Below are 25,077 nucleotides of genomic sequence, written 5' to 3'. Positions count from 1 at the left end.
GCTCACATAAATGTGCTTGGAGCTTCTTCCCTTTACTCCTGTGTTCTTTTTTATACATAAAATTGAGTTAAAATATCTATAACCTAAAATTAGCCATCTTATCGTTTTGTTTGTGTGTTTTTTTATCACTGGAGGTTGAACCAGGACTCTACAATTTAGCAACATCCTAGGCCATTTGTATTTTTTATTTTGAGACATGGTCTCACTAAATTGCCCAGGCTGACCTGGAATTTGCAATCCTCCTGCTTCTGCCTCTCCAGTCACTGAGTTTAAAAGCATGTGCTCCCACACCTGGCCATCTTAGCCATTTTTAAGTGAGTAGATCAGTGACATTAAGTATATTCACACTGCTATGCAGCCATTGTCACCATCCATTGACAGAACTCTTTTCAATTTACTGAACTGACACATCATCCCCAGTCAATGCTAATTCTCCTTTCCCATTTCCCCTAGCCAGGGTCACCACATTCTACCTCCTGACTGTATGAATTTGGTTAATTTAGGGACACTCAGATACAAAGTATTTGTCTTTTCCTGACAGGTTATTTCACTTAGCACAGTGTCCTAGGTTCTTCCATGCTGTGGCATGTGTCAGAACGTCCATCCTTTTAAAAACTGAATAATATTCCATGGTATGTCTATATGGACCTCTGCTCATTGACTTCTCCATTGTGGGTTGCTTTCCTCCTTTCAGTGATTGTGAACAGTGCAGCTGTGAACATGAATGAGAACCTGCTTTCCATTCTTGTAGTATCTTTTGGCTTTCAATTCCAGAAATGAAATTGCTGGATAATAAGGAAGTTCTTTTTTTTTCCCCGGGGGGGAGGGGTGGTGGTGTGTTGAATTCAGGGGCACTTAATCACTGAGCCACATCCCCAGTCCTTTCTCTGTATTTCATTGAAATTTCAAAATTTATTTTATTTCCTTCTGTGAGCAGGACCCTAGACTCTAGGACACAGGTGAAGAATGTCATGGGAAAGGCATAAAGAACCCAAAGGTGAAGGCCAAAGGATGGCCATTTTCCAGTGGCTGTTGTTCCCTCTGAACAAACACATAATTAATATCTTATGGGCTGATGGTCAGGATGTACTATGGCACTGTCACCAAATTATATAAAGACTCCATTAAAGACATGATAGCAAGTTTACAAGGAACAAAATTCTGGAAGTAACTCCATGCTAAAGAACCAATGAGAGAGCAGATGTAATGCCAATCATCTGCAGGTCTTACAACAAGATGTTACAAAGAGATCTTACAAAAGAACTTTTAGTTCTGTAAAAAAAAAAATTCAAATTTTGCTAGACTTTATCACAATTTTCTGGAAGTCATTTATTTAATACATTTAAGGGGGAGGGGCAGCCAAACTAATATTTTGGGCTGGATTCGCACTAAATTAAATCTCTTTGGAACAGCAGGACAGATTTTTAGGGATGAACCTTTGGATTATACTGGTTTAGCAGTGGAGAGAAGAGTCGCGAGGATGGTTGGTTGTTGATGGACTGAAGCTATGATCATCCAGGGAGGGTCCCTGTGGATTAGAAACAGCGCATAGGAGAAGAAGGAGCCCAGGTGCCAGGGGACCCAGCTGACCCGGGGGCCCTGGGAGTCTCTCCCCCGGGCCCGGGAGGCGGAGCCCCGGGAGTCGCGCAGGGCTGCTGCGCCTTCCCTCAGGAGGCGGGGCGGCCCGGAAATGAAGTGGAGCCCGCGCCCGCGGGTGGGTGTCCTCGCCGCCGCCATGGCGCAGCAGCGCGCCGCCACTCGCCTGCGGATTGTTCTGGGGCACCTCGGCTGTCCTTCGGCCGGTGCCGTGGTATCCTTTCGGCTGGGCTGGGCTCCCTCCAGATGGAGCACAGCAGCCTAGTTCTTGGGGGTGGCCTGGGCCTAGGTGGTGGCCTCCAGGGCGCAGGAGAGACATTTCGCATGCCCTTTTTGACCCTCCGTTCTGCTATCCCTGCAAAGGTGACATCTCAAACAGGCGCCCGGGAGCGGGGTGGAGGCTGGCCCCCACCCCCTCAAGGGCTTCTTTCCTGGCGATTGATACAGGACCCTCCTGGTTTCAGTGGCAGCTATCGCGTCACCTTTCTGGTCCTTCTTAGAGCCGGCGGTGGGTCCCAAAGGAGGCCTTGCCATAGTCAGCTGCCTTGTCATTTTCTGAACTGAGTGTGCACGACCTCTGCGAATGAATATCTGGAGACCAAGAAATGCTCCAGGACAATCATACAGAAGTGTAGAGCTGACTGGAAGGGACTTAGAGGACAGGCCACTAGAATGGTGGAACCCTCTCTCAGCCTGAGCTTCTGGTTGCTCCCCTTGCTAGTGGAGCTCTGTGCTCTGTGGCAGCCTCTGGTGATCTAGGGACCCTGGCAGTGTCTGCTTTGGTGTTTGGAAAAGGACTTAGAATCCAGTGCCTGGGTTGTCCTTGAGTCTTCAGAAGTGAATGCCAGCAGGGTGTGTGTGCCAGGCTTGTAGGGGAGAAGCAGATCCAGAAATGTGTGAGTGTGAATAGGACCCACTAATCAAATCGGTTTCTTGAATTGCTTTTGCCTGCTCACTTTAAGCCTTCTCATTCAGAGAGTGCTTTTGGGAAGCTCTGTAGGAACTGCCTGGAGTTTTTCCTTAGGCCAGTAGCCTTTCTTTCTTTTTTTTTCTTCTGCTTTTTGTTAACATCCTGACATCTCTCCTAAGGTTGAGTCTAATAGCTGTGTCTTGGACTTTCAGTGTTGCTCTTCCCAGTGGGTTTCCAAGCAGCAACATGGAAGAACATTGCCAGTTTAAACTTTGTCCATAGGACTGTAAAGTGGTAAAGAGACTCCAGGAGAGGATGTCAGTTCATTTTACAGTGGTAGAACAGTGAGAAACAGAGAATAGAAGAGATTAAAAATTTGAATTATTTAACTATACCAGTGTTTGTCATAGTGTGGTCCATAGACCAGTGGCATCTGTGTTCCCTGGGAATTTGTCAGAAGAATTTGTTAGAAAAGGAATTTTGCTGTGCATGTTAGCTCAGTGGGTTTAATTTGGTGATAGAAGACTTACCTAGTACTGCAGGGCCCTGGGTCTCATCCCAGGAGTGGTGGGGAATGCAAATTCTAAGGCTCAATTCAACTCAGACTGCAGAATCAGAATCTAGAGGTGTTGCCCTGAGGTCTCCTATATATTCTGTTTCTGATGCAGGCTAAATACTGAGAGTTGTGATACACTGGGACTGGATATATTTAGGAGTATAATTGGTATTTCTTGGTTCAGCATCTCATTGCTTTGTTTTTCATCTCTGTCATTCTGGGAATGGAACCCAAGGTGTGGTACAAGTGTTCTACCACTAAGCTAAATCCCAACCCTCTTGATATATTTTTTTTTAAAGTGGATTTTCTGACCCTGCTATTGCTGAGCTTAGAGAATAGTTTTTTGATGTTTTTTTTTTTTTTTTTTTTTCCCATATCAGCACTGTTGAGTTTGGCTTTCTGTGATGATGAAATATTTCATGCCTGGATTGTGCAATATAGTAGCCCCAGCCACATGTGGTTATTGAGCCATTGAAATAGGTCAAAATAGGATGAGTGCAGGTGAGGGACTGCATTTTAACATTCAATTAATTTCAGCTTAAATAGCCAGAGGTGCCTGGTGGCTTTGATCTTGGACAACACTGACCAAGATTTATAGTGAATGTTTCCTTTAGTCTTAGACTTCTTAAAGACTTGTGACAATTTTTTTCCAGCCTTCATTGTTTCTTAGAATGGTATATTTTGGAATAAGGACTAATCATTCTTGAAGTATAACATGTCTTGTGTGTGTGTGTGTGTGTGTGTGTGTGTGTGTGTGTTTAAAGAAGATAAGTTGAAATGGGAAATTAAAAACATGTAACTCATTATTCTACTAGTTAAATCATTTGTAAACTTTTTAGTGTTTTCCATTCATTTGCATATCACTATAAAGCCCCTGATATTCTCACCACCTCCTCAGATTATTGTGACAATGAGACAAAGTGATATAAATGAAAGAACTTAAAGCAGCAGTGTGCACCTGTCAGGGTGATGTGGGAAACCTGAGCACCTGGTTCCTGTGAGAACCACCCCAGAGAAGGTGGTTGTTTCTAGACAAGTTTGACTCCCAAATTTTACTTTGTTCACCTTAATTCACTGGTTAGGTAGCTTCCCCCACTTCAGGGCCTATTGCCTCTGCCAGTTTCCATCCTCAGCAATTCCAGTAAGTAGATGCAATTTTAATTGGTTTCCTTACTATGTATATAAATGCTTTTCCAGTATTAGCTTGGATATAATATACAATATACCATGTTGCCTGATTAAAATTTATTATACACATTCTCTCTTTCCAGGATTGTTCTAATTAGTAGAATTATGATTGTTTTTGAAGACTTTGACTTTAATTTTCTATATTTATTCTTAAATTCAGAAAGAAGGAAAAGTACCAGAAAATGTATAATCTGAGTTTTGAAAATGGAACTACGAGTTATCACAGTTAAATTAGTTTGTAATTAAGTTAAACTGAAATATCAGCTAATTTTTTGGTTTACAATATACATTTTTTTCTACTTTTTCTTCATATCCTTCTTTTTCTTTTTCTTTCTTTCTCCTCCTCCCCCTCCCCCTCCCCCTCCCCCTCCCCTTCCTCCTCTTTTTAATATTTTTGAGTTGTGGGTCTTGTATGTTGCCCAGGTTGTTTTGCACTCCAGGACTCAGGCAATCTTCCTGCCTCAGCTTCCTGAGTAGCTGGAATTATAGAAGTGTGTATACCACACCTGGCAGGTTTACTATCTTTTTCTGAGTGTGTATGTTGATTAAACCCGTAGTGGTTTACTACTGAACTGTATCCCCAGTCCTTTTGATTTTTTATTTTGAGACAGTGACTGTCTAAGATGCTTAGGGCCTCCCTTAATTGCTGCAGCTGGCTTAGAACTTGTCATTCTCCTCCTTCAGTCTCCTGAATCTCTGGGATTACAAGCCCACATCACTGTGTTCACCCAGGTTTATTATCTTCAATCACCTTTAAAGGGAAGGCCTTGACCCTCATCAATATTGTTATAGTCAAAGTTCTATCTTAAGAGACAGATGATTTGTATTCGCTTGTTTGTTGAACTCTCATTTAGCTTTTGTTTACTTTGATTACTTCTGAGAATGTATTAAGTTGAAAATATAAAATTTATTGGATTAGTTCCCCAACTGAAAACCATATACGTGCACTCTACAAAAAGTTCAAAATCAGAGAAATAGAGGGAATTGTTTTAAAAAATCACCCCAAATTCTATTATTCAAAGACAATCACTATTTGGCAAAATGTTTTTCACTTTTTTTTGGTATGTGTCTCAGCAGTCATCTTTTCACAAATAGTGTCATGTTTATATCATTGTAATCATTTTATTATCATTTGAATTTTCCACACTCTTGTGTCCTTCAGTTTTAATGCTCCATCAAGTAGGTATGTCGGTCATTAATTTTTCTTTATTACTGTACATTTTGTGACCATTGTTAATATTTTGGACCTGAAGTTTTTCAAACATTTTAAGATCATTTTCTTAAAGACCTACACTAGAGGTATTGGATCAAAGATTTCTTGGGTTCTTGGTACATAATGTTAGGTTGTAATATAAAATTTGTACTAATTTGGTACCTTTTTCTCCTATAGGTATACTTTGGATAATGATGTGCTAAGCCTGGAACAGAGAAAATTTTATGAAGAAAATGGATTTCTTGTTATTAAAAATCTAGTATCCGATGCTGATATTCAACGCTTTAGGTGCAGAAATACTCTTGCTTATTTTACACACAAAAAAATGCTTTATGGCAGTTATGTCATTTGCAGGGAAAAGGGTGGAACTTGAGGATATCATGTTAAGTGCAGTAAGTAAGATTCAGAAAGTCAAGGGTCATTGTTTCCTTTCATATGTGGAAACCAGAGAGAAACAAGGGGGTAAAAAGAGGTCTTATGAAAACAGAAGGAAGATCAGTAGAGTATAGGAAAGGGGTCCATGGATGGAAGAGGGGAGGAAAAGGAGAGGTGCTGGGGAATGAAATTGACCAACTGATACTCTGTGTAAGTGTGAATATATCACAATGGATTCTACTATTAGGTATAATTGTAATAGAAGAATAAAAATTCATAAAATATGTATGTCATGTATGTGATGGGAGTACATGTTAGATTAGCCTCTGCATGTTCAGGTATTTTGAGTGATGTGGTTTGTTGGGATGTGTTTAGAAGCATGGGCTCTGGAGCCAGAATTTCTGGCCTTAATCTCAGCTTTACCACTTAACATGGTGTGTCCCACAGACATTTTAAGGTCATTTTCTTAAAGACCTACAACTACAAAGTATTGGACCAAAGAGTATGAACTAAGTTTTCCATACCTGTGTGTATTCCTCTGTAAAATGGGCATAGTAATAGCACTGATCTGGCATTATTATTGGGACAAGATAAGGTAAAATATATGGAGAGCACTGTGAACAATGCCTGGTATAAGGTAGGTGCTATAAGAGTATTTGCTATTACAAGCCAAGCATCACTTATCAGAAAATTTGATATACGAATCATTGAGCACCAAGATGATGTCATAAGGGGAAAATTCCATGCCTGACCCATGTGATGGTCTTGGCCACAATACAGATACACTAAAAACTTTGTATAAAATTGCCTTTAAGCTATGTGTATAAGGTATACAGGAAGCATAAAGTAATTTGGGGATGAGACTTAGTGTCATCTCCAGGACATCTCATTATTATTTTTGTTATTAAGATTATTATTACTTTCAGCCAGGTGAAGTGGCACACACCTGTAATCCCAGCGGCTCGGGAGGCTGAAGCAGGAGGATCCTGAGTTCAAAGGCAGCCTTAGCAATGGCGATGCACTAAGCAACTTAGTGAGACTTGTCTCTAAATAAAATACAAAAAAGGGCTGGGAATGTGGCTCAGTGGGCGAGTGCCCCTCAGTTCAATCTCTGGTACCCAAAAAAAAAAAAAAAAAGATTATTATTGTTTTTAGTGCTTGGGACTGAACCCAAGAAAACTTTACCATGAAGTTCTATTCCCAGTCCTTTGTATATTTAATTTTCAGACAGTCTTGAAATTGAATAGACTGGTCTCAAATTTACTATCCTGCAGCCACTTCTCTGGGATAACAGGCATGCTCTATCATAATCAGCTCATTATGTACATGTCAATATTCCCCAAACCAAAAAATACCTGAAATATGAAATATTCTAGTTCTAAGTATTTCAGATAAGGGATATTCACCTTGTATTATTACAATGTAATCATGAAAATGTCTTCCTACTGGGGTGTTAAACAAAGCAATATTATCATTCTGGCAGTGGATTTCAGCTAGGAGACCACGATTTCTGAGTTGGCCATTTCATCCTCCCTGCCTCACTAGGCCTGAGGGCTGACTAGGTAGAAACTGCTCCTGAATCTGCAGCTATTTGCACAGGTCAGGGTCAACCAGGGGCTTAGAGCAGAGGTCATGACATTGTTTGTATATTTAATTTTCTAGGGTTGAATTTGAAAAGATCTGCAGAGAGGAGTCAAAACCAGTAGGACTGATGGTAATGAGAGATGTGTCCATTGCAAAATCAGAATATAGTCCAAGTGAGAAAACAATCTCGAAGATCCAAGATTTTCAGGAAGATAAGGAGCTCTTTAGATTCTGCACTCTCCCAGAGGTTAGAGACTACTCTTGTTTTGGTTTCTCCTTCATAGCCAGCTTGGAGGTCTTCTCCAAGATCCACTGGTTGTCCTGGATTTAATCCCCTTCTACTCATGGTGCTACCATGGTGGCTTTCAGATCGAGGTGATTTTGCCTCCCAGTGGATACTGGCAATGTGTGAAGACTTCCTGGTGATGATAACCTCATAGTGGATACACTAGTGGCTTCTACTGGGTAGGGACCAAAGATGTTGGTAATGGGGTCTGACATCCTATGACGCCCTCTCCCCCAAGAATTATCCCAACCAAGATACCAGTAGCATCAAGACAGTGAAACGCTGCTGTGGAGTGTGCTAATTATCTTTTGTTAAGAAAGATAGGAATTTTCTGTTAAAGAGGAACAGCTGTTCCAAGACTCAATATCAACAGGGGTAAAATTGTGAGGCTGTATTTGTAAATGTATTGACTTTTCTATTTGTTTCATAAATTGGGTTGATGGAATGATTTTGCTTTTAAATTCAAATTAGTTTTTTTTTAAAAATTTGTAGTTGTAAATGGATACAATACCTTTATTTTATTTATCTATCTTTCTGTGGTACTGAGGATAGAACCCAGGGCCTCACATGTGCTGGGCAAGCACTCTACCACTAAGCTACAACCCCAACTCTTAAATTAGTTTTTATTTAATTTTATTTATTTATGGTACTATGGATTAAACTCTGGGGCACTTTATCACTGAACTATACTTCCAACTTTCTTTATTCTTTGTTTTGAGAAAGAGTCATGCTGTGGTTGAGGCTGGCCTTGATTTTCCTACCTTAGCCTCCCAAGGAGCTGGGATAACAGGCATATGTCACAAGGCTTGGCTTAAATTAGGGTTTGTTTTTGTTTTTGAAATTATTCTTCTTTAAGGGTATTTCTCATCTATATATATTTCTCATATTATATATATATATATATATATATTTTTTTTTTTTCCTAAGCAGTGCAGAAGGCACAACATGAGAAGCAGATTCTTTCTACTGAAGCTCTGTTTGCTGTGAGTGCTTTGTGCATTCTTCTGAAATTAGTTCCTGCATCCTCAAGTGTATTTGTACACTCCCACCTTTTAGCACCATGTTTTCCTAACCACTTGTTTAAAATAGGTTTGAAAGAGACTTTCCATATAGCACTCATGGAAAATCATAACCAGATGTTATTAGACTGTTTTACTCCTGAGGACAGATAGCACAGGTAAATCACCTGTGATGTCCTGCCCAGCACCCTGGAGAGAAGGCCAGGGAAAATGGCCCCCAACCATCCCATGCTGTGATGGGATAGTTCCCACCCCCCATGCTGTGGTGGGAATAGAAGTCTGCAGGTGGATCATAGATAGCACTTGAAGCCAGAACTATCTCATGGTGGATGAAGCACTATCATCCATGACGTTCAGATTCCCTACTTTCCTTTCTTCTCAAGGGACTAAAACTCCATGGAGACAGGGGCCTTCTTTTCTTGTTCACTCTTGGTTCTCCTCTGGCCATTACTCTGCTTGGTTCATGAACCTGAGGGAAGAGTTGTTGAGAGAATCACCACACTCATTGGATTATTCTACAGGCATGCTCAAAAAGTCATATTTAATTTGTAGTGTTGGAAATTTAGAATGGTTTCCAACTCTGAGGTATACATGCTTGGCAAGATTGCAAAATACCAGATGATGTTTATACTGTTGTCATTTTGATTCTTGTGTGGACACTTTATGCCCCTTGCCTATATTTCTGATTTCCCATGAGGTTGTTTTTCTTCTTCTTCCTTTTCTCAGGTTCTGAAGTATGTGGAGTGCTTCACTGGACCCAATATCATGGCGATGCACACAATGCTGATAAACAAACCTCCAGATACTGGTAAAAGGCTCTTATTTGTTAAAGAGAGGAAAGAAAAAAAAGATTGTGTAATTAAAATATGTAAAGTTGTTGTTCCAGTAAGGTGTGTAACCAAATTCCTTTGGTTGAGTGAATTTGAGTGCTTTTGTTTAAGTCTTAAAAGAGTTCATGTTATACCAACTTTGGCATATGTGATGATATTTCAGATATGTTATTGCTAAATTTTCAAATGATTGGCTGTCTGAAGTGGCAGTTTAAGAAATGTGACTGTTCTTGTATCATAGACTCCTTCTGTTCAACATCTCTGATCTTTACTCACCATTCTTAGCCAGGATCACACGGATTCTGCATTCCTAATCTGAAGATATCATTATTAGTAACATGATGAAAGCTATTACTACAAGTCACATTCACCTTGTGGTGCCTTGTGCTTGTCAAACCTATATCTAAGTCCTCAATGAGACACCAATTCTGAAGTAGATCCCAGGTATCTGCCTTTTAATACCATCCCCAGAGATTCTACTGCAGGTGGCTCTGAGACCACATGGAGAGATTTTTCTGTAACAGTAACAGAAATCAACCATGAATGGCTTTATTCTTTTCTACTTTTAGTTCCTTCTGAGAGCTGGGCGATTTTTATATGATAAGATTGAAGCTCAGGGTTACTAAATGTCTTCCTCCATGGATGTCCTGCCTGGGGAGATGAAGTGGTTGGGGAACCAAGTTCTAAGCTCAGACTGGGGAAAATGTACTTGTGGTCAATGAATCTGAATGGATACTGACTGTACACAGGATGCCTGTGAATTAAGACCTCTAAGGGAACTGTTTTTGGCATCAGCCACTTTGAAGCGGACCTCAAATTTGACTCTGTAACATTATCTTCAATTTAGTTCATCCATCTTTTTTTTTTGTTTTTGTTTTTAATTCCTACTGCCTACTAGCTCTGTGCCAAATTCAGAGTGACAGAGGAATAAAGCACAACAGAAATGATGAAGTATATGCAGCTCCCTAGAAAAGAGAGAAGCACCCAGCAACCAGAAACTCAGAAGAAAGTGTAGATTCCAAGCCCCATGTTGACTGCTATATTTGTTTGGTTCTGTTCTCTTGGGACTGATTTTCCATAATGGAAACACCATGTTTGATGTGGTTGTTTTTTGCAAGGGAAGGTCAATGTGTTATTTATTCAGTCAAAGAATAAGAATTCTGGGGCTGGGGATATAACCCAGTTAGTAGAATTCCCACCTTGCATGCATAAGGCCTTGGTTCAATCCCCAGCACAACACACACACATAGACATACACATACACATACACACAATAAAAATAAGAATTGTGAGGCTCAAGCTCCTTTTGACAGCAGGCTCATTTCAGGCAAGAAGACTTCCCGGCACCCCTTGCACCAGGATCTGCACTATTTCCCCTTCAGGCCCAGCAATCGCATTGTTTGTGCTTGGACCGCCATGGAGCACATTGACCGGAACAACGGCTGTCTGGTTGTCCTCCCAGGCACCCACAAAGGTTGCCTGAAGCCACATGACTACCCCCAGTGGGAGGTAGGTCTGTCTTACCACTGAGTCTGGATCAGAATCTCTTTAGCTGTTGTAATTTTACATCAGGTGCAAAAAGCTTAGAAATGAGACTGCTTTCCTTTCTCAGCAAAGCATTGTCCTGAAATTTGCAATTAGTATCAGGAGGAGTTCCAGGACATCAGATCAAATATTCATTGTATTTTTCTTTCATCATGGGTGTGAAAGCCAGCTAGATTGGGGACCTGTGTCGGAGAGGCCTAGGATCTGAGATGGTGAGGCCTGATGGCAGAGGTCAGACATCAACCCTTCAACTCTGGTGTGTGTGAAGTGCCCGCTGACTGAGGCTTTCAGAGTAGAGGAAGGGAGGGAGGGATTGTCTCCTTGTCCCTGTGAAGACCAGCAGGGTGGGAGGGGGTGATTGAGCTGAGCCTTGAAGGACAAAGTAGATTTTCTATCGCAAAAAGGCTCCTTGGAGGCATCAGAGTTATTGACAAGCTCAGATCTCACTGTGGAGTAGGAAAGATTGAAGGTTATCACAGTTCTGATGGGCTGGGCGTGGAGGCACATGTTAGGAAGTAGGAGAGGGAGGAGAGCCTGGAAAGCTATGTTAGGTCAGGATTAAAAAGTACTTTAACACTTGGAGGTTACATGAAGAAAATGGGGTTGTTCCCTTTTTAGGAAGCAGCAAGAGCTTTTAATTTCTAATAATATGGGGTTTTGTCATATAATAGATGGCACATATTTTCAGTGTATAATTTAATCATTTTGACACACACACACACACACACACACACACACACACACACACATACCTGGCATCACAATCAAGAGGATATTTTCTATCTCCTGCCTGAGGCAAGAACTCACCTGCTTTCTGTTTCTATTGATTAATTTGCACTTTATAAAATGTCGTGTAAGTCTAATCATGTGGCATTTTTTTTTTTTTTTTGAGTAATTGCTGTTGCACAGCATAGGTATTTAGAGGCTCAGGAAACCTGACTCATGTCTCAGTAGCTTGTTCCTTTCCATTCCTGAGTAGTATTCTGAGGCATGGCTGAACAATGGTTGGTTTATCCATTCAAATGTTGATGCTGAAAAGCTATTATGTGCTTCTGCACCCATGAATGATGAGTCTGAGGCATGATTCATGATTCCCAGGAGGTGTAGGAGCTCAGAGGCAGCAAATCCAGAGAAGATTCTCAGCCTTTTTGATGCTAGATCAGAAGATCCTGAAATTCCCAAAAATGGTCAGAATGGAAAGGGCAGCTGTGGTGAGCAAGGAGACTGAGTCTTGCTTCTGTAGAATGTGAAGGCTATGGCTTCAAGGGCTTTTCTCTCTGAATTCTTGCACTACTGATTGTGTTCTGTGGAAATATTTGAGACTGAATCCTGATATAAAAGTGGAAATGGTGAAATTCATCAGTTAAGTTCAGGGACAGGCAAGGGTTGGTGCAATCCTAAGGAGGCTTATTGAGCAGAAGGGAATGGCGTCCAAGGCTATGGGAGCAGACTGGTGTCTGAGATGCTGCTGAGATTCACAGCAGTGGCAGTGGAAGGTCTGCTTAGCTTAGCAGGGGTCAGTATGCACCTTGGCCAGGAAAGAAGGGCATGGGGTCAAAGTCACAATGTGAAGCACAATGACAATGGTAATTGCCGAAAAGGATACTCTTAGCTGAGGAATGGGACACTTCTGCCCAGATGCATAAAGGCTCATCAATGTAGTCACTTCTCATTTTAGTTTCTATAATAAGGACATACACATTTCCTAGAGTTCTGACTACTTTTGGAAATAGTTATCAACAAACACAGTATTTAAACTTACTTTTCTCTTTTTATTCTGAATATGACATAAGTCCTTTGAGCTTCGAAAAATTGAGCATATTCTCCACTTGGTTTGGGGAGAATAATTAGCCTCTCTAAAATACCCTGATTAATACAAGAATGATGTGAACAAAATTCTAGGTGAGGAGAATGTCAGGCTTCAGCAAGGATGTTAAGATTGAGGCTGTAAATGCCTAAGAGAAAGATGTTCACCTGCATTCACCACAAGAGGCAGAACTGATCTAGATTATTGATAATTCAATGAGGAAGGGTAGGTAAAGTTCAACATTTTTTCATTTGGTCAAAAACCCCTTGAACTTATTAATAACCTGTGATTTTAATTTGTAGCATTGCTGGGGTTCAAACTCAGAGCCTTGCACATGCTAGGCAAGCCCTCCATCACTGAGCTATGTCCTCCGCTCTTTGTACAAATCTTAATTTAAGTTTGCTAGTCTGCCCTGAACTTGTGATGCCTGGCCTCAGCCTCCCAAGTAGCTGGGATCACAGGTGTGTACCACTGTACCTGCAGCAGATGATGTTTAAAAACCCAGACATATCATAGACTTTTGCATTTTTTTTTAATTTAAGATTTTAATTTAGGTAAGTCTTTCTCTTGGAAGAAGTCAGAGAACCCTTGCTGTCCCTGCCAAGTCATACACAAAGCATTGGTTTCTTCCTCCACTGTAAACTGTGCCTGTCTTATGTGTTCCAGGGTGGAGTTAACGCCATGTTCCATGGGATCCAGGACTATGACAAAGACCATGCCCGAGTGCACCTTGTGATGGAGAAGGGAGACACCGTTTTCTTTCACCCTTTGCTCATCCATGGATCTGGTCGGAACCAAACTCAAGGATTCCGGAAGGTATGCATCCAGTTTTTAAAAGATGAGTTCAAAACAGAAAGTCATAGGTATAGTAACATGTAAAGATTTATGACTTTTCACTAAACTGGACTGTTTTTTCCAGTTTACGTGCCAGAAAGTATATTTGCCTTTTTAGTGCTTTTGTTTGTTTGTTTGGTTTTGTTTTTGCTCTACTCTGTGAGAAGCCAGATGCCCTAATCTAAAAGCCAGGTGTCCTAAACCTGTTGCTCTTGAATCTTGGTCATTTGTGAAATTGCTTCAGAGCAGTAGCTCACCTTGCAGTGCACAGCTTCTGCTTTCTGAGGCAGAAACAATGGCTGAAATACTCAAATAATCACATTTGGAATTTAAATTGCTCAGGGTAACTAGAATAAGAAGAAAATTTATCATATTTTTATTGGGAAAATATTATTGATCTGAAGCAAAGGTTCTGAATTGGCTGCTCAAAATGAGATTTAGCACGCAGCCATATTTATCCCCTTCCAATCTCATGTTTTAAATTAAATAATTTGGTCACATTTAAAAATGGACAGAATTCCTCACAATTTTTCTGATTTCTCACTTCTCTCAAATTCAGCAGATCTCATAGTATTGTCGGTTCACTTTCCCCCAAGGTAACATGGTTGTCCATACTATTGAGGCTTCTTTAAGATTCAGTGGGGTTTCCAAATTTGTTCCCTGGTTCCCACTGATCCCTGTTCTAACCCTGAGTATAGGATTGCAGACTTCATTTATTTATATTTGCACCAGGTTCACCAGGGCCTGGCACAGGTTGATACAAGTTGGAATATTGCCTGAGGATGAAATTGAAGGGGCTACCAAAATCTCAGCCATCAAAATAAGTGGTGTTTTACTAAATCAATATTAATGCAAAACATCCATGCTGTCCTCAATGCCAAAAATTTAAGTAAAAGACAGGAAGTACCTGTACTAGAATAACTCTCAAGTCATGTAACTATGGGGGTGCAGGCACAAAGATGCAAATAGTGATGTCAGTTGTAGAATATTAATATTGCAATATTTCCATGTTTTTCAGTTATTTTAATGTTCTGGAAGAATATTTACAATTATTTCCTAACAACTTAGATGTAGGAATATACAATAATTCTTTTTGTCTTGGGTCTTGATGTGGCTCTGCTTGGCACTGGACTTGCACAGAAATTTGAGGTTGGATCTGCACTTTAGAAGTTCAAAATTTTAGGCACAGCAGAAAGTTTTTATAAAAATTGCCATTTCGCTAATAACCTGTCCCAAATTTTACTGGGTATCTAAGGTTTATGACTAAGAAGATGATGAACCACAGAGGGGTACATTCTTTTTTCAGGACATGGAGGTATATACTCATTGGGAAAACTTAAATGCTTAAGAATGTGAAGATTGGTTACTTACGTAGTTATGCCCCCTGTCCTACATATACCTTTAAAAAATAAATAGTATAGCTAGGTAAAAAAAAAATCTTTTGTAATTTCTTAATTAGCCCTCAGTTGGGGATAGGATGGAGAGGCTGACCTACAAAGAGGCAGATTTGGGATACCATGGAGTGTTCTGCCAGTTTAGATGTCAAATTCTGGGTGGAAGAATTGACTTTCTGCAAGGAGAACTCCTAGCTTGGATGTTGCATTCATGGGGTTCTTTTCTCCATTATCGATTGTTCACTCTGCACAGGCAATTTCCTGCCATTTCGCCAGCGCTGATTGCCACTACATCGACGTGAAGGGCACCGTTCAAGAAAACATTGAGAAAGAAGTTGTGGGAATAGCAGACAGATTGTGTGGAACTGAAAGTGGCTTAAACTTGAAGGTACACTTGCATGAAAAAACCAAGATGTCTGAAGTTTCTTGTTTTCATGTGCTTAATTCATTCCTAATTTAATTTGAAATGAAGAATAAGGGGAATTCTGTATGCATAGGAGCAAACTTAAAGGTTTGGGACTTCAATAGGGCCTCCTCTGTTGGCAAAGTATATTTTTATTAGGAAATCCAGTCAGACTCCACAGAGCAGTTCTGGAGTCAGTGTTCCTTTTGGTAAATGTGCATCTGGAGTTTTATGAGAGGCATAATGTGCATGGAGCAGAGATGAACACATCTAAGGGGTCATTAGACAGTGTTTCATGTGCTTTCCTAATTGATACACATCACTTGGAAAGTGTCTGTTTTTAAGTGGTGGATATTCCATGATGCTGATGAGCAGAAGGCAAATTATCAATCCAGGGAATTAAATAAACATCTTCACTTTATATAAAACACACATTTTAGGCCCTGAATCAAGAAGCTTCCTATTTTTTTTTATTGGTATGAGATAATGATAATGCAGACATGCCCCTTCCCCCAAGAGACTGAGAGTGATGATGACTCTGGGCCATCCAGGATGTTGTAAGGCTCAGCACATCAGAGGGATGCCACAGTGCCATTGGGAACCTTTGGCACAGCTTTCCAGGGTGGAGAATCTTGCTTCTCCTTTTAGAACCTACCAATATGTCCCTTGTCTAAAAATGCTCCATGATTGGGGATTCAACCAAGTGAAATATTGGAAAAAATATTCAGAATATTAAACAATATTTGAAAAAAATTGCATCTGTACTGAACATGTACAGACATTTTTTCCTAATCATTATTTCCTACCTAAAAACTACCTCATGTTTCTATTGCACCAGGTGCTGTAAGTAACCTAGGGGTGGTTTAAAATATACGGGAGGATGTACAGAGGTTATTTTATTGCAGGGACGTGAGCACCCATGAAATTTGGGTAGCTGAGGGGTCCTGGAATGTACATTACATTTGAAGTTTGTGAAGGTTGTCCTGAATGAACACCACTATTTTAGTATCTCATAAATTAGAGCTTATCAGATATATTTAGAGTAACAATAGAATAATAGAATAACAATACAAACTCATAATTCTAACTTATAAAAACACTTCCATGGGGCTGGAGTTGAGACTCAGCGGTAGAGTACTCACCCAGCATGTGCAAGCACTGGGTTCAATCCTCAGCATCACATAAAAATAAATAAATAAAATAAAGGTATTGTGTCCAATTACAAATCAAAGAATTTGAAAAAACAAAAACACATCCATGTCCCATTTCTGATTTTCTTTACCAGAATGCAGTGAACACTTGATGTAAAGGAGAAATTGGAGTCCCAGAGACTGGCTTAAGAAACAGAGCTAGATTTCAAAGTCAGGCCTAATTCTGAAATCATTCTTTTCACCATACTTTGCTGTATGCTCAGCAATAAAAAAGAAACAAGAAATTAGAAGGTCTCAATTGCTTTATTAATAAATGCAGTAGGGTGCGTTGTGGCACATGCCTGTAATCCCAGCTACTTCACAGTTTGGCTGAGGCAGGAGGATTGGGAGTGAGGCCAGCCTCAGCAACTTAGTGAGCCCCTGTCTCAAAATGGAAAATAAAAAGCCTGGGGATATAGATCAGTGGAGAGTGGCCCTGGGTTCCATCTCCAGTACCCCCTCCCCACACCAAGTAAGCCAGTATCCATGGTACAATTTTCACTACTATGATCTCATCAGAGTTGCCACCTCAAAGTGGTTCAGGCAAGTAACAAAAAGCTAATCTGAGAGATGGATCCTGAGCTGCTGTGATTCAGCATCACAGCCCACCCTCCCTGGTGCATTACTGTGATCAGCGAGGCCGACAGCTTGGGGATCCACCGACTCCATGCAGTTAGCATTGTTTTAATTAAGAGAATTAATTGCAGTTTCAAAGCTTGTTTATTTATTACTCAATATAATAATCATAGCATTGTTTTCCTATTTAACCATTTGTAGAGCCTAGAGATCTTTTGTGGGTAATAGGCCAATGGATGTGTTCCACACACTCATTCTGTTTGGTATTATTTCCAGGATATTTGGATGTTTCGAGCCCGACTTGTGAAAGGAGAAAGAATCACTCTTTGAAACAGTTCTTGATTATAACTCTTTCGAAAGGAGATGAAAGAAACAAGGAGTCTGAGGAAAATGTTTTCATATGGGATGATGTAATGTTTTCTATCACTTGGTACCAAAATCAAGAAACACGCCTTGGGAACTTCATTTTGCAGAGTTAATTTTGCAGTGCAGTGATGTTACTTTAGTGGAAGTAAGAACAGTAAAATGAAATATAACTATTTTCAGAAAAACTGGTTTGGGATTACAATCAATAAATGTGGCATATGATTTAAGTATGTTCAATCAGTTCCTCTCATTGATTAGCTGTTTTTCCTGGCAGAAATGAATTCTCTGAAACTCAGTGTGCACTGAGATGAGCGTGCCTCTCCTAGTAAAGCCAACACTTCCCCATTTAATGTCATGAGAGATTTCAAACTAGAACCATGTGTAGTACATTCACATTTGGTGAAGGGCGTACCAAGGCCATCGTGGGATCAAAATAAGGTGGGTCCTCATTCTCTGACCCAGGCTTCCTTCCAAGACTTCTTCAATCCAGCTACTCTCCTTCAAAACCAGAATATTTTTTCAAAAAATATCCTTTGTTTCTAAGGAATGTAGACAAGGGCACCTTCCCAGATATTTCCAGTTAAGCAGGGCAACTTAAAGGCTTTAGAATTTATGAATGAAACCTAAGCTTTTTTGAGGACCAGAAACATACTGTAGGCTGAATTGGGAGTGAGCCTGGACTGGGGATTTATTTCAATATAACACTGTATTTCTATACCAGTTGAGGAGTGCAACCACTCTGGAAAGAAGTGTGGAGAGTCCTCAAGAAAACTAGGAAGCATTGGACCCAGTTATCCCACTCCTTGGTATATATCCAAAAGTTTTAAAATCAGCATACTACAATAATGTAGCCACATCAATATTTATAACAACACAATTCACAATATCTAGGCTATGGAACAAACCTATGTGTTGTGCCCTTCAACAGATGAATGGATAAAGAAATTGTGGTAGATATGTACAATGGAATATTACTTAGCCATACAGAAGACATTCACTTGTAAATGGGTGGATCTGGAGACTATCATGCTAAGTGAATTAAGTCAAATCCCCCAAAAGCCAAAGATTGATATTCTCTGATACATGGATGCTAATCTACAACAAGTTGTGAGGGAACAGAAATTCAGTGGTTTTAAACACAGGTGAATGAAGGGTGGGAGATAGGAATAGGAAAGTCAGTGGAATTCTTCTGACATAACTTTTTTATGTACATGCATGAACACACCAGAGTGAATCTCAACATTGTGTACATCCACAAGACTGGGATCCTGATTAGAATAAGATGTATTCCATGTTTGTATAAATATATCAAAATAGATTCTACTGTCATTTAATACTAAAAAGATCATTAAAAAATTCTCTTAGGGGCTGGGATTGTGGCTCAGTGGTAGAGTGCTCGCCTAGCATGCATGAGGCACTGGGTTCGATCCTAGTACCACCTAAATGTAAAATAAAGATATTGAGTTCACCTAAAACTAAAAAATAAATATTAAAAGATTCTCTTAAATACAAAAACATGGTTCTTATTTTTAAAAATTATATTTATGGCTTGATTAAGAATAAAACAGCCAGTTCCTTCCTTGTGATTCTGCTCAGCAGAGGTTTTCTTAGGAAAATCTTTTGTGGGTAATAGGCCAATGGATGTGTTCCATTCCTAAGGTTTTCTTAGGAAAACCTCTGCTGAGCATACTTGTGTTACCATGTTTGTTAGTTTCTTAGCCCCAGCTGGAAAGGAGAGAACGCAAGAGAATCAGGAAAGGCCTAAGGAAAGGATTCCTAGAAGGATGGGAACTAAAAGGTAAATAAGGAATGCCAGTGCAAACAGCATGCAGGAAGCAGGGCTTGTATCTAGAATGAACCTCCAACTAGTTTCAACCTGAATTTGTTTCCCTGCCTGGGCCTCCCAAGAAGCTGTGATTACAGGTGTGCTCCCCTGAGCCCTGCTCTACCCCAATTAGAAAATAGCACAATTTGTTAGTCCCCAATGCCTCTGTGAGTGAAAGCCAACTCTTCAATCAGGAAACATGCACTTCTCATCTCATCTGTGTCCCTTCTGTCCCTTAGTTCACATATCAATCTGCAGGTGCCCACTCTGCAGTGGGAGGGGAATGACAGCAGGATGAGTAGGGCTGCTTTTCATGTGCACCCTCCTTGTGAAGGACGGGAGCAAACCTCTGCTGGAAAATGAAGACATGGGACAGGACACCTTGGCTGCTCAGTGGGAGGGGATGTGTCCCAGACTGTTATTTTCACCAGATGGTAATCCGAAAGTTGATACTCAATGTTCAAAATAAAAACAGAACCTCCTTCTAAGGAATTTGGGACTTAAGAGTTGTGAAAAGCCAGAGGCCTTTGCTCTCTTGTATGTGCTTGGACTCCCCTTTGTTTCCTGTGTTCTTTTTAATATATAAAATTGGAATAAAATATATATTACAGCTGGGTACAGTGGTACATGCTTGTAATCCCAGCGGCTCAGGAGGCTGAGGCAGGAAGACTGTGAGTTCAAAGCCAGCCTCAGCAAAAGCAAGGTGGTAAGCAAATCAGAGAAACCCTGTCTCTAAATAAAATACAAAACAGGGCTGGAGTGGTGGAGTGCCCCTGACCCCTGTGTTTAATCCCCGGTACCTCTGCCATATATATATATATATATATATAATTGTATGATATATATATCTCATACAATTATTCATGTTAGCCTGCATTTTTTGTTTTCTTTTTTCTTACTGGGGATTGAACCCAGGGATTTTTTTGCTACTGAGCTACATCCCCAGCCTTTTTTTTTTTTTTTTTTAAGTTTGAGACATAGTGTTTTAGTCAGATTTTTCACGGCTGTGACCAAAAGACATGACAAGAACAATTAGAGGTGGAGAGGTTTATTTGTGGCTCAAGGTTTCAGAGATCTTAGTCCCTAGATGACAGACTCCATTGTTCTGGGTCCAAGGTGAGTCAGGACCTCATGGTGGAAGGCTGTGCTAGATTAAAGCAGCTCAGGACTTGATATCAGGAAGCAGAGAGAGACTTTTGCTGAACATGGACAACATGTATACCCCAAAAGGCACACCTCCCTAATGACCCTCCTCTTTCAGCCACATCCTACCTACCTATAGGTTCTACCCAGTTTATTCTATCAGGGCATTAAGGCACTGATTAGGTTAAAATTCTTAATTCCTAATCATGTCACCTCTAAACTTTCTGGCATTGTCTCACATTGAGCTTTTGGGTGACACCCCAATATCTGAACCATAAGTTCTTGCTAAATTTCCAGTATGGCCTGGATCTTGCAATTCTGCCTCTGCCTCCCCAGTCACTGGGATTACAAGCATATGCTCCCATGCCTGGCCATCTTAGCCATTTTTAAGAGTGTAGATCAGTGGCATTGAGTACATTCACATTGCTTTGCAGCCATCATCACCATCCATCCACAGAACACTTTCCATTGTACCAAACTGACACATCATCCTCAGTAAATGCTTCAAACCTGGCCCACCACACTCTGCATTCTGTCTCTGTGAATTTGCTTAATTTAGGGACACTCAGGGGAGTGGAATCACCTGAGTGATTTTCTTTTCCTTTCAGGATTATTTTGTTTTGCACAATGTGCTCAAGGTTATTCCATGCTGTGGCATATATCAGAATGTCCTTCTTTTTAAGATGGAAAAATACTCCAATGAGAAGTTGGGGCAGTAGTAGCTCAGCAGCAGAGGGCTTGCCTACAGTGCATGAGGCACTGGGTTCGATCCTCAGACCACATAAAAATACACAAATAAAATATAGGCATTCTGGGGCTGGGGTTATAGCTCAGTGGTAGAGCGCTTGCCTAGCACGTGCAGGACCCTGGTTCGATCCTCAGCACCACATAAAAATAAATAAATAAAATAAAGGCATTGTGTCTAACTACACCTAAAAAATAATTTTTTAAAAAAGGCATTCTGTCCATCTATTACTACAAAAAAATTACAAATAATGCTCCATTGTATGTCTATACCGTGTTCTGCTCATTCTCGTGTCTATTGCAGATTGCTTTCCATTTTCAGTGATTCTGAACAGTGCGACTGTGAACATGAGTGTACACATGTCTCTTTGAGACCCTGCTTTCCATTCTTTTGGTATCTTTTGACTTTTAATTCCAGAAGTGGAATTGCTGGATCCTCTGGGAGTTCTATTGTTAATTTGTTAGGAGTCACTATACTTTTTTGTCCAGTGTCTGCAACGTTTTACGTCCCCATCAGTAGTGAAGGAGCCTTCCAACGTCTCCCTATCTTTGCAGCCACTAGTGACTTTTATTTGTTTATAGTAGCCTTCTTACCGAACCCTGATATCTAGCCCTGAACCACATTTCCCGATCCTCCCCACTTTAAATTTTGTTTTTTTGAGTCAGGGTCTAAGTTGCCCAGATTATCCTTGAACTCGTCATGCTCCTTCCTCAACCTTCCAGGGGGCCTGGATCAGAGGCCTTCAAGGGCATGCCCAGCAGTAGCCATCTTCCTGAGTATGAGATGGTGTTGCATCTGAAACATTTGACCCAAATAACATCTTTAGCCCACACTTCTACAGACAATGGAAAGCTAAACATGATTCAATTATGGAACCTGTTTGGGGCACATTTAGATTGAAGATCTGATGATATGAACTGGGACAATATATTACAAAGCTGCCTTCCATGTTTATGAAGGCAGGACTCTGTTTCTCTAAGGAGATATGCCTTGTGAAGAAAACCTGGGACAATGATTCTACTTTGATTATATCACACTGTAACATATATATATATATAATGTTAATTTTTATTTTTTAGTTGTAGTTGGACACAACACCTTTGTTTTATTTATTTATTTTTATGTGGTGCTGAGGATTGAACCCCGCCGGGCCTCGAACGCACTAGGCAAACGCTCTACTGCTGAGCCACCACCCCAGCCCTGTATTTTTATTTTTTATTTGCCAGTGTGGGGGATCCCACTCAGGGCCTGGAGCTAGGCAGCTGTTCTGCCATTAGTTACATAACGAGCTCCCTCCCCCATTTTTTGTGAGAAGGTCTCACTAAGTTGCTCAGGATGGCCTCAAATTTTCAATCCTCCTACCTCAGCTTCTTGAGTAGCAGGGATTTCAGGTGTATGCCACACCTAACACAGTCTACAACTCTAGTTTGTTCAAATTGTTCCAGCTTTGGCCATTAGAAGCTGTTGCTCTTGCCTCCTGTGTCCCTTGGACATAGAGACCCTCATCTGTGTAGGTTTTTGCTTTGTTCTTAATTATTAGCACTGCCTACTTTCAGCCACCAGGGGATGCTCCAGGCTCAGCTGCATCTTTCCTGTCCTGTGTATTGATCAACCCCTTCTACCAGAGGAAGCTTTCCTTCAACTGTATAGGTAAAAATGTAGGCATCTGGGAAGAAACAGAAGACTTACCTCAGGGATTCTCACTAAGATCAAGTCACAAATATGTTGATTTTTTAACCTGAGTTAAATAATAGAAATTCAACATAAATAACTCATATTTATAGAATTTACTAATGAATGTAGGCTCCTTGGTTCCAAGAGGGATTTGAGGTGGTTTCTGATGTTACCATTGTGCATAGGAGTACTTGTCATTTCCTGAATGTGGGGTGGCCATGGCCTCCCTTGGTTCCTCTGCTTCCCTCGCCTCCCCCACCTGCTCTTGCACATCAGAGTTGTGGGGACAACAGAAGCGCCTCATCCCCCAGGAGATTGTGCAGTTTCTAAGGGGACTGTTCTTCCTCCAGCAGACATGACCTGCAAGTCTTTGTTGATTTTTCTAGTTGAAGAATGTTCCAGAAGTCCTTGAAGGTAGAGTTCTAGATACTGTCCTCCCAATAAGTCATGTTCCCCAGAGGACCAGGGCTCTCATAGAGTTTAATTTCACAGCCAAAAGCTCAGTGAAACCTGTTGTTTTTTTTTCTTGGTGCTGGGAATTAAAGTCAGGGCTTTATGCACACTGGAAAGCACTCTGCACTGAGCAACACTCCCAGCCCCTGAAACTTGCTTTGAGGGCTCTCTCCTCACCTGGATGACAGGCATCTTAAGTGAAGGACAGCATCTTTCTTACTTACCTTTGTAATTCCAGCATTCAGTCTATATCCTGGTATGACAGGTGCTCAAAAATGTTGACTAGACTTGAAGGTATTAATCAATATGACATCAACTTTAAATTGGATAAGTCCTTTGTGAAGTTTGTTTAATTATCTATTTATTTTTTCTTTCCTGGTTTTTTTTTTTTTTTGAACTGAGAATTAAACTGAGGGGTCCTTTACCACTGAGCTGCATCACCAGTCCTTTTTAGTTTTTATTTGGAGACAGGGTCTCACTAAGTTGCCCGGGCTCAGGTCAAACTTGCAATCCTCCCACCTGGGCCTCTGGATCTCTGGGATGACAGATGTGTGCCACCACACCCTGCTCATGGAATTCATCTCTGATCATGGGATTTCATGTGTCTAAGTGGCCAGGTGCAGTTAGATCAAACCACTAACATGATGACTGGAACTAACTCACATTACCTTTTGGTGCCTCAGTCAACTCTGTATGCTGCAGTGACTGGGCCATGAGAAGTGGCAATACCTGTAATCCTAGTGACTTGGAAGTCTGAGGCAGGAAAGTCGCCAGGTTGAGGCCAGCAGGGCAAATTAGTCTGATATTTCAAAAGGGATGGGGTTATAGTCAGGGGGAGAGCAATTTCCTAGTATGCTTGAGAACCTCTGTTTCATCCCCAATCAGTCAAGAAAAAACAACAAAAAAACCCCAAGATATCTAGAGCTTAGTGATGGAAAATGTGCACAGGGTCTCATGCATGAGCCCTAACAGGGAGCCACATCTGAACCAGTGACATTACCCCATTCATATTTCTTCACTGATCTGGAAAGGAATCTCTTTCAGAGTAAAGGTTTTGTTCTTTAATTCAGAGAAAGAGGAACTGAGTTCACATTTTTAATTTTTATTTTCTTCTCTCAGCAGTTCTCACTTTCTATCAGGCGAGGGCAGTAAGGGAACACTTGTTTATCTGGACCCAGTGGGGTAAGTGCTGAAGCAAAAAGATGCAGGATGCTGAGTCCCCCAGAGGACAGTGTCTTTAGTTTAAATGCTGAGGCATATAAGCTGTCTTCTGAGAACTCTCAGAAACCTCAGCGGACTAGTTCAGGGTCAGGTTTCCACCCTGGGCATGATCAGATCAGCAGTATGAAATTGAACATTGTAGAGGAACCAGTAGGTGTCAGATAGTAGTTAGTTATGAGTAGTGAAATTTGAGCCAATAACACAGCAGGGTCATGGGGTTTCTTTCATTTTTTTTTTAAAATAACAATCAGGTAACTTGTAGAAGAACAGGTGCACTAACTCTGAGAATAGACAGATGAAAACAAAGTTTATTGAAAATACTATCAAGAAAGAAAGATCAACTG

General features: G+C 40.6%; 1 protein-coding gene across 1 annotated transcript; it reads left to right on the top strand.

The window, feature by feature from the left end:
* The first annotated feature begins 1,671 nt into the window (after positions 1–1,671).
* On the top strand, positions 1,672–17,899 carry LOC113197765 (phytanoyl-CoA dioxygenase, peroxisomal). The gene is made up of 9 exons (XM_026410276.2): positions 1,672–1,810; positions 4,145–4,203; positions 5,641–5,751; positions 7,501–7,669; positions 9,454–9,535; positions 10,885–11,066; positions 13,576–13,725; positions 15,391–15,525; positions 17,583–17,899. Exons 1-9 carry the CDS (start codon positions 1,691–1,693, stop codon positions 17,634–17,636), a joined length of 1,062 nt encoding a protein of 353 aa, XP_026266061.1. The 5' UTR covers positions 1,672–1,690; the 3' UTR covers positions 17,637–17,899.
* Positions 17,900–25,077: the final 7,178 nt, after the last annotated feature.

The sequence above is a fragment of the Urocitellus parryii genome, chromosome 9 (assembly GCF_045843805.1).
Source record: "Urocitellus parryii isolate mUroPar1 chromosome 9, mUroPar1.hap1, whole genome shotgun sequence".
NCBI classification, from domain to species: Eukaryota; Metazoa; Chordata; class Mammalia; order Rodentia; family Sciuridae; genus Urocitellus; species Urocitellus parryii.
Note: the sequence above shows the minus strand (reverse complement) of the source record. Positions and strands in the feature narration are given on the sequence as shown.

Coding starts and splice junctions, on each gene's coding strand:
- LOC113197765 (XM_026410276.2), top strand. CDS start 1,691: ATGAAGTGGAGCCCGCGCCCGCGGGTGGGTGTCCTCGCCGCCGCCATG. Junction 4,204..5,640: donor TTCCATCCTCAGCAATTCCA/GTAAGTAGATGC, acceptor TTTCTCCTATAG/GTATACTTTGGATAATGATG. Junction 5,752..7,500: donor GCTGATATTCAACGCTTTAG/GTGCAGAAATAC, acceptor TTAATTTTCTAG/GGTTGAATTTGAAAAGATCT.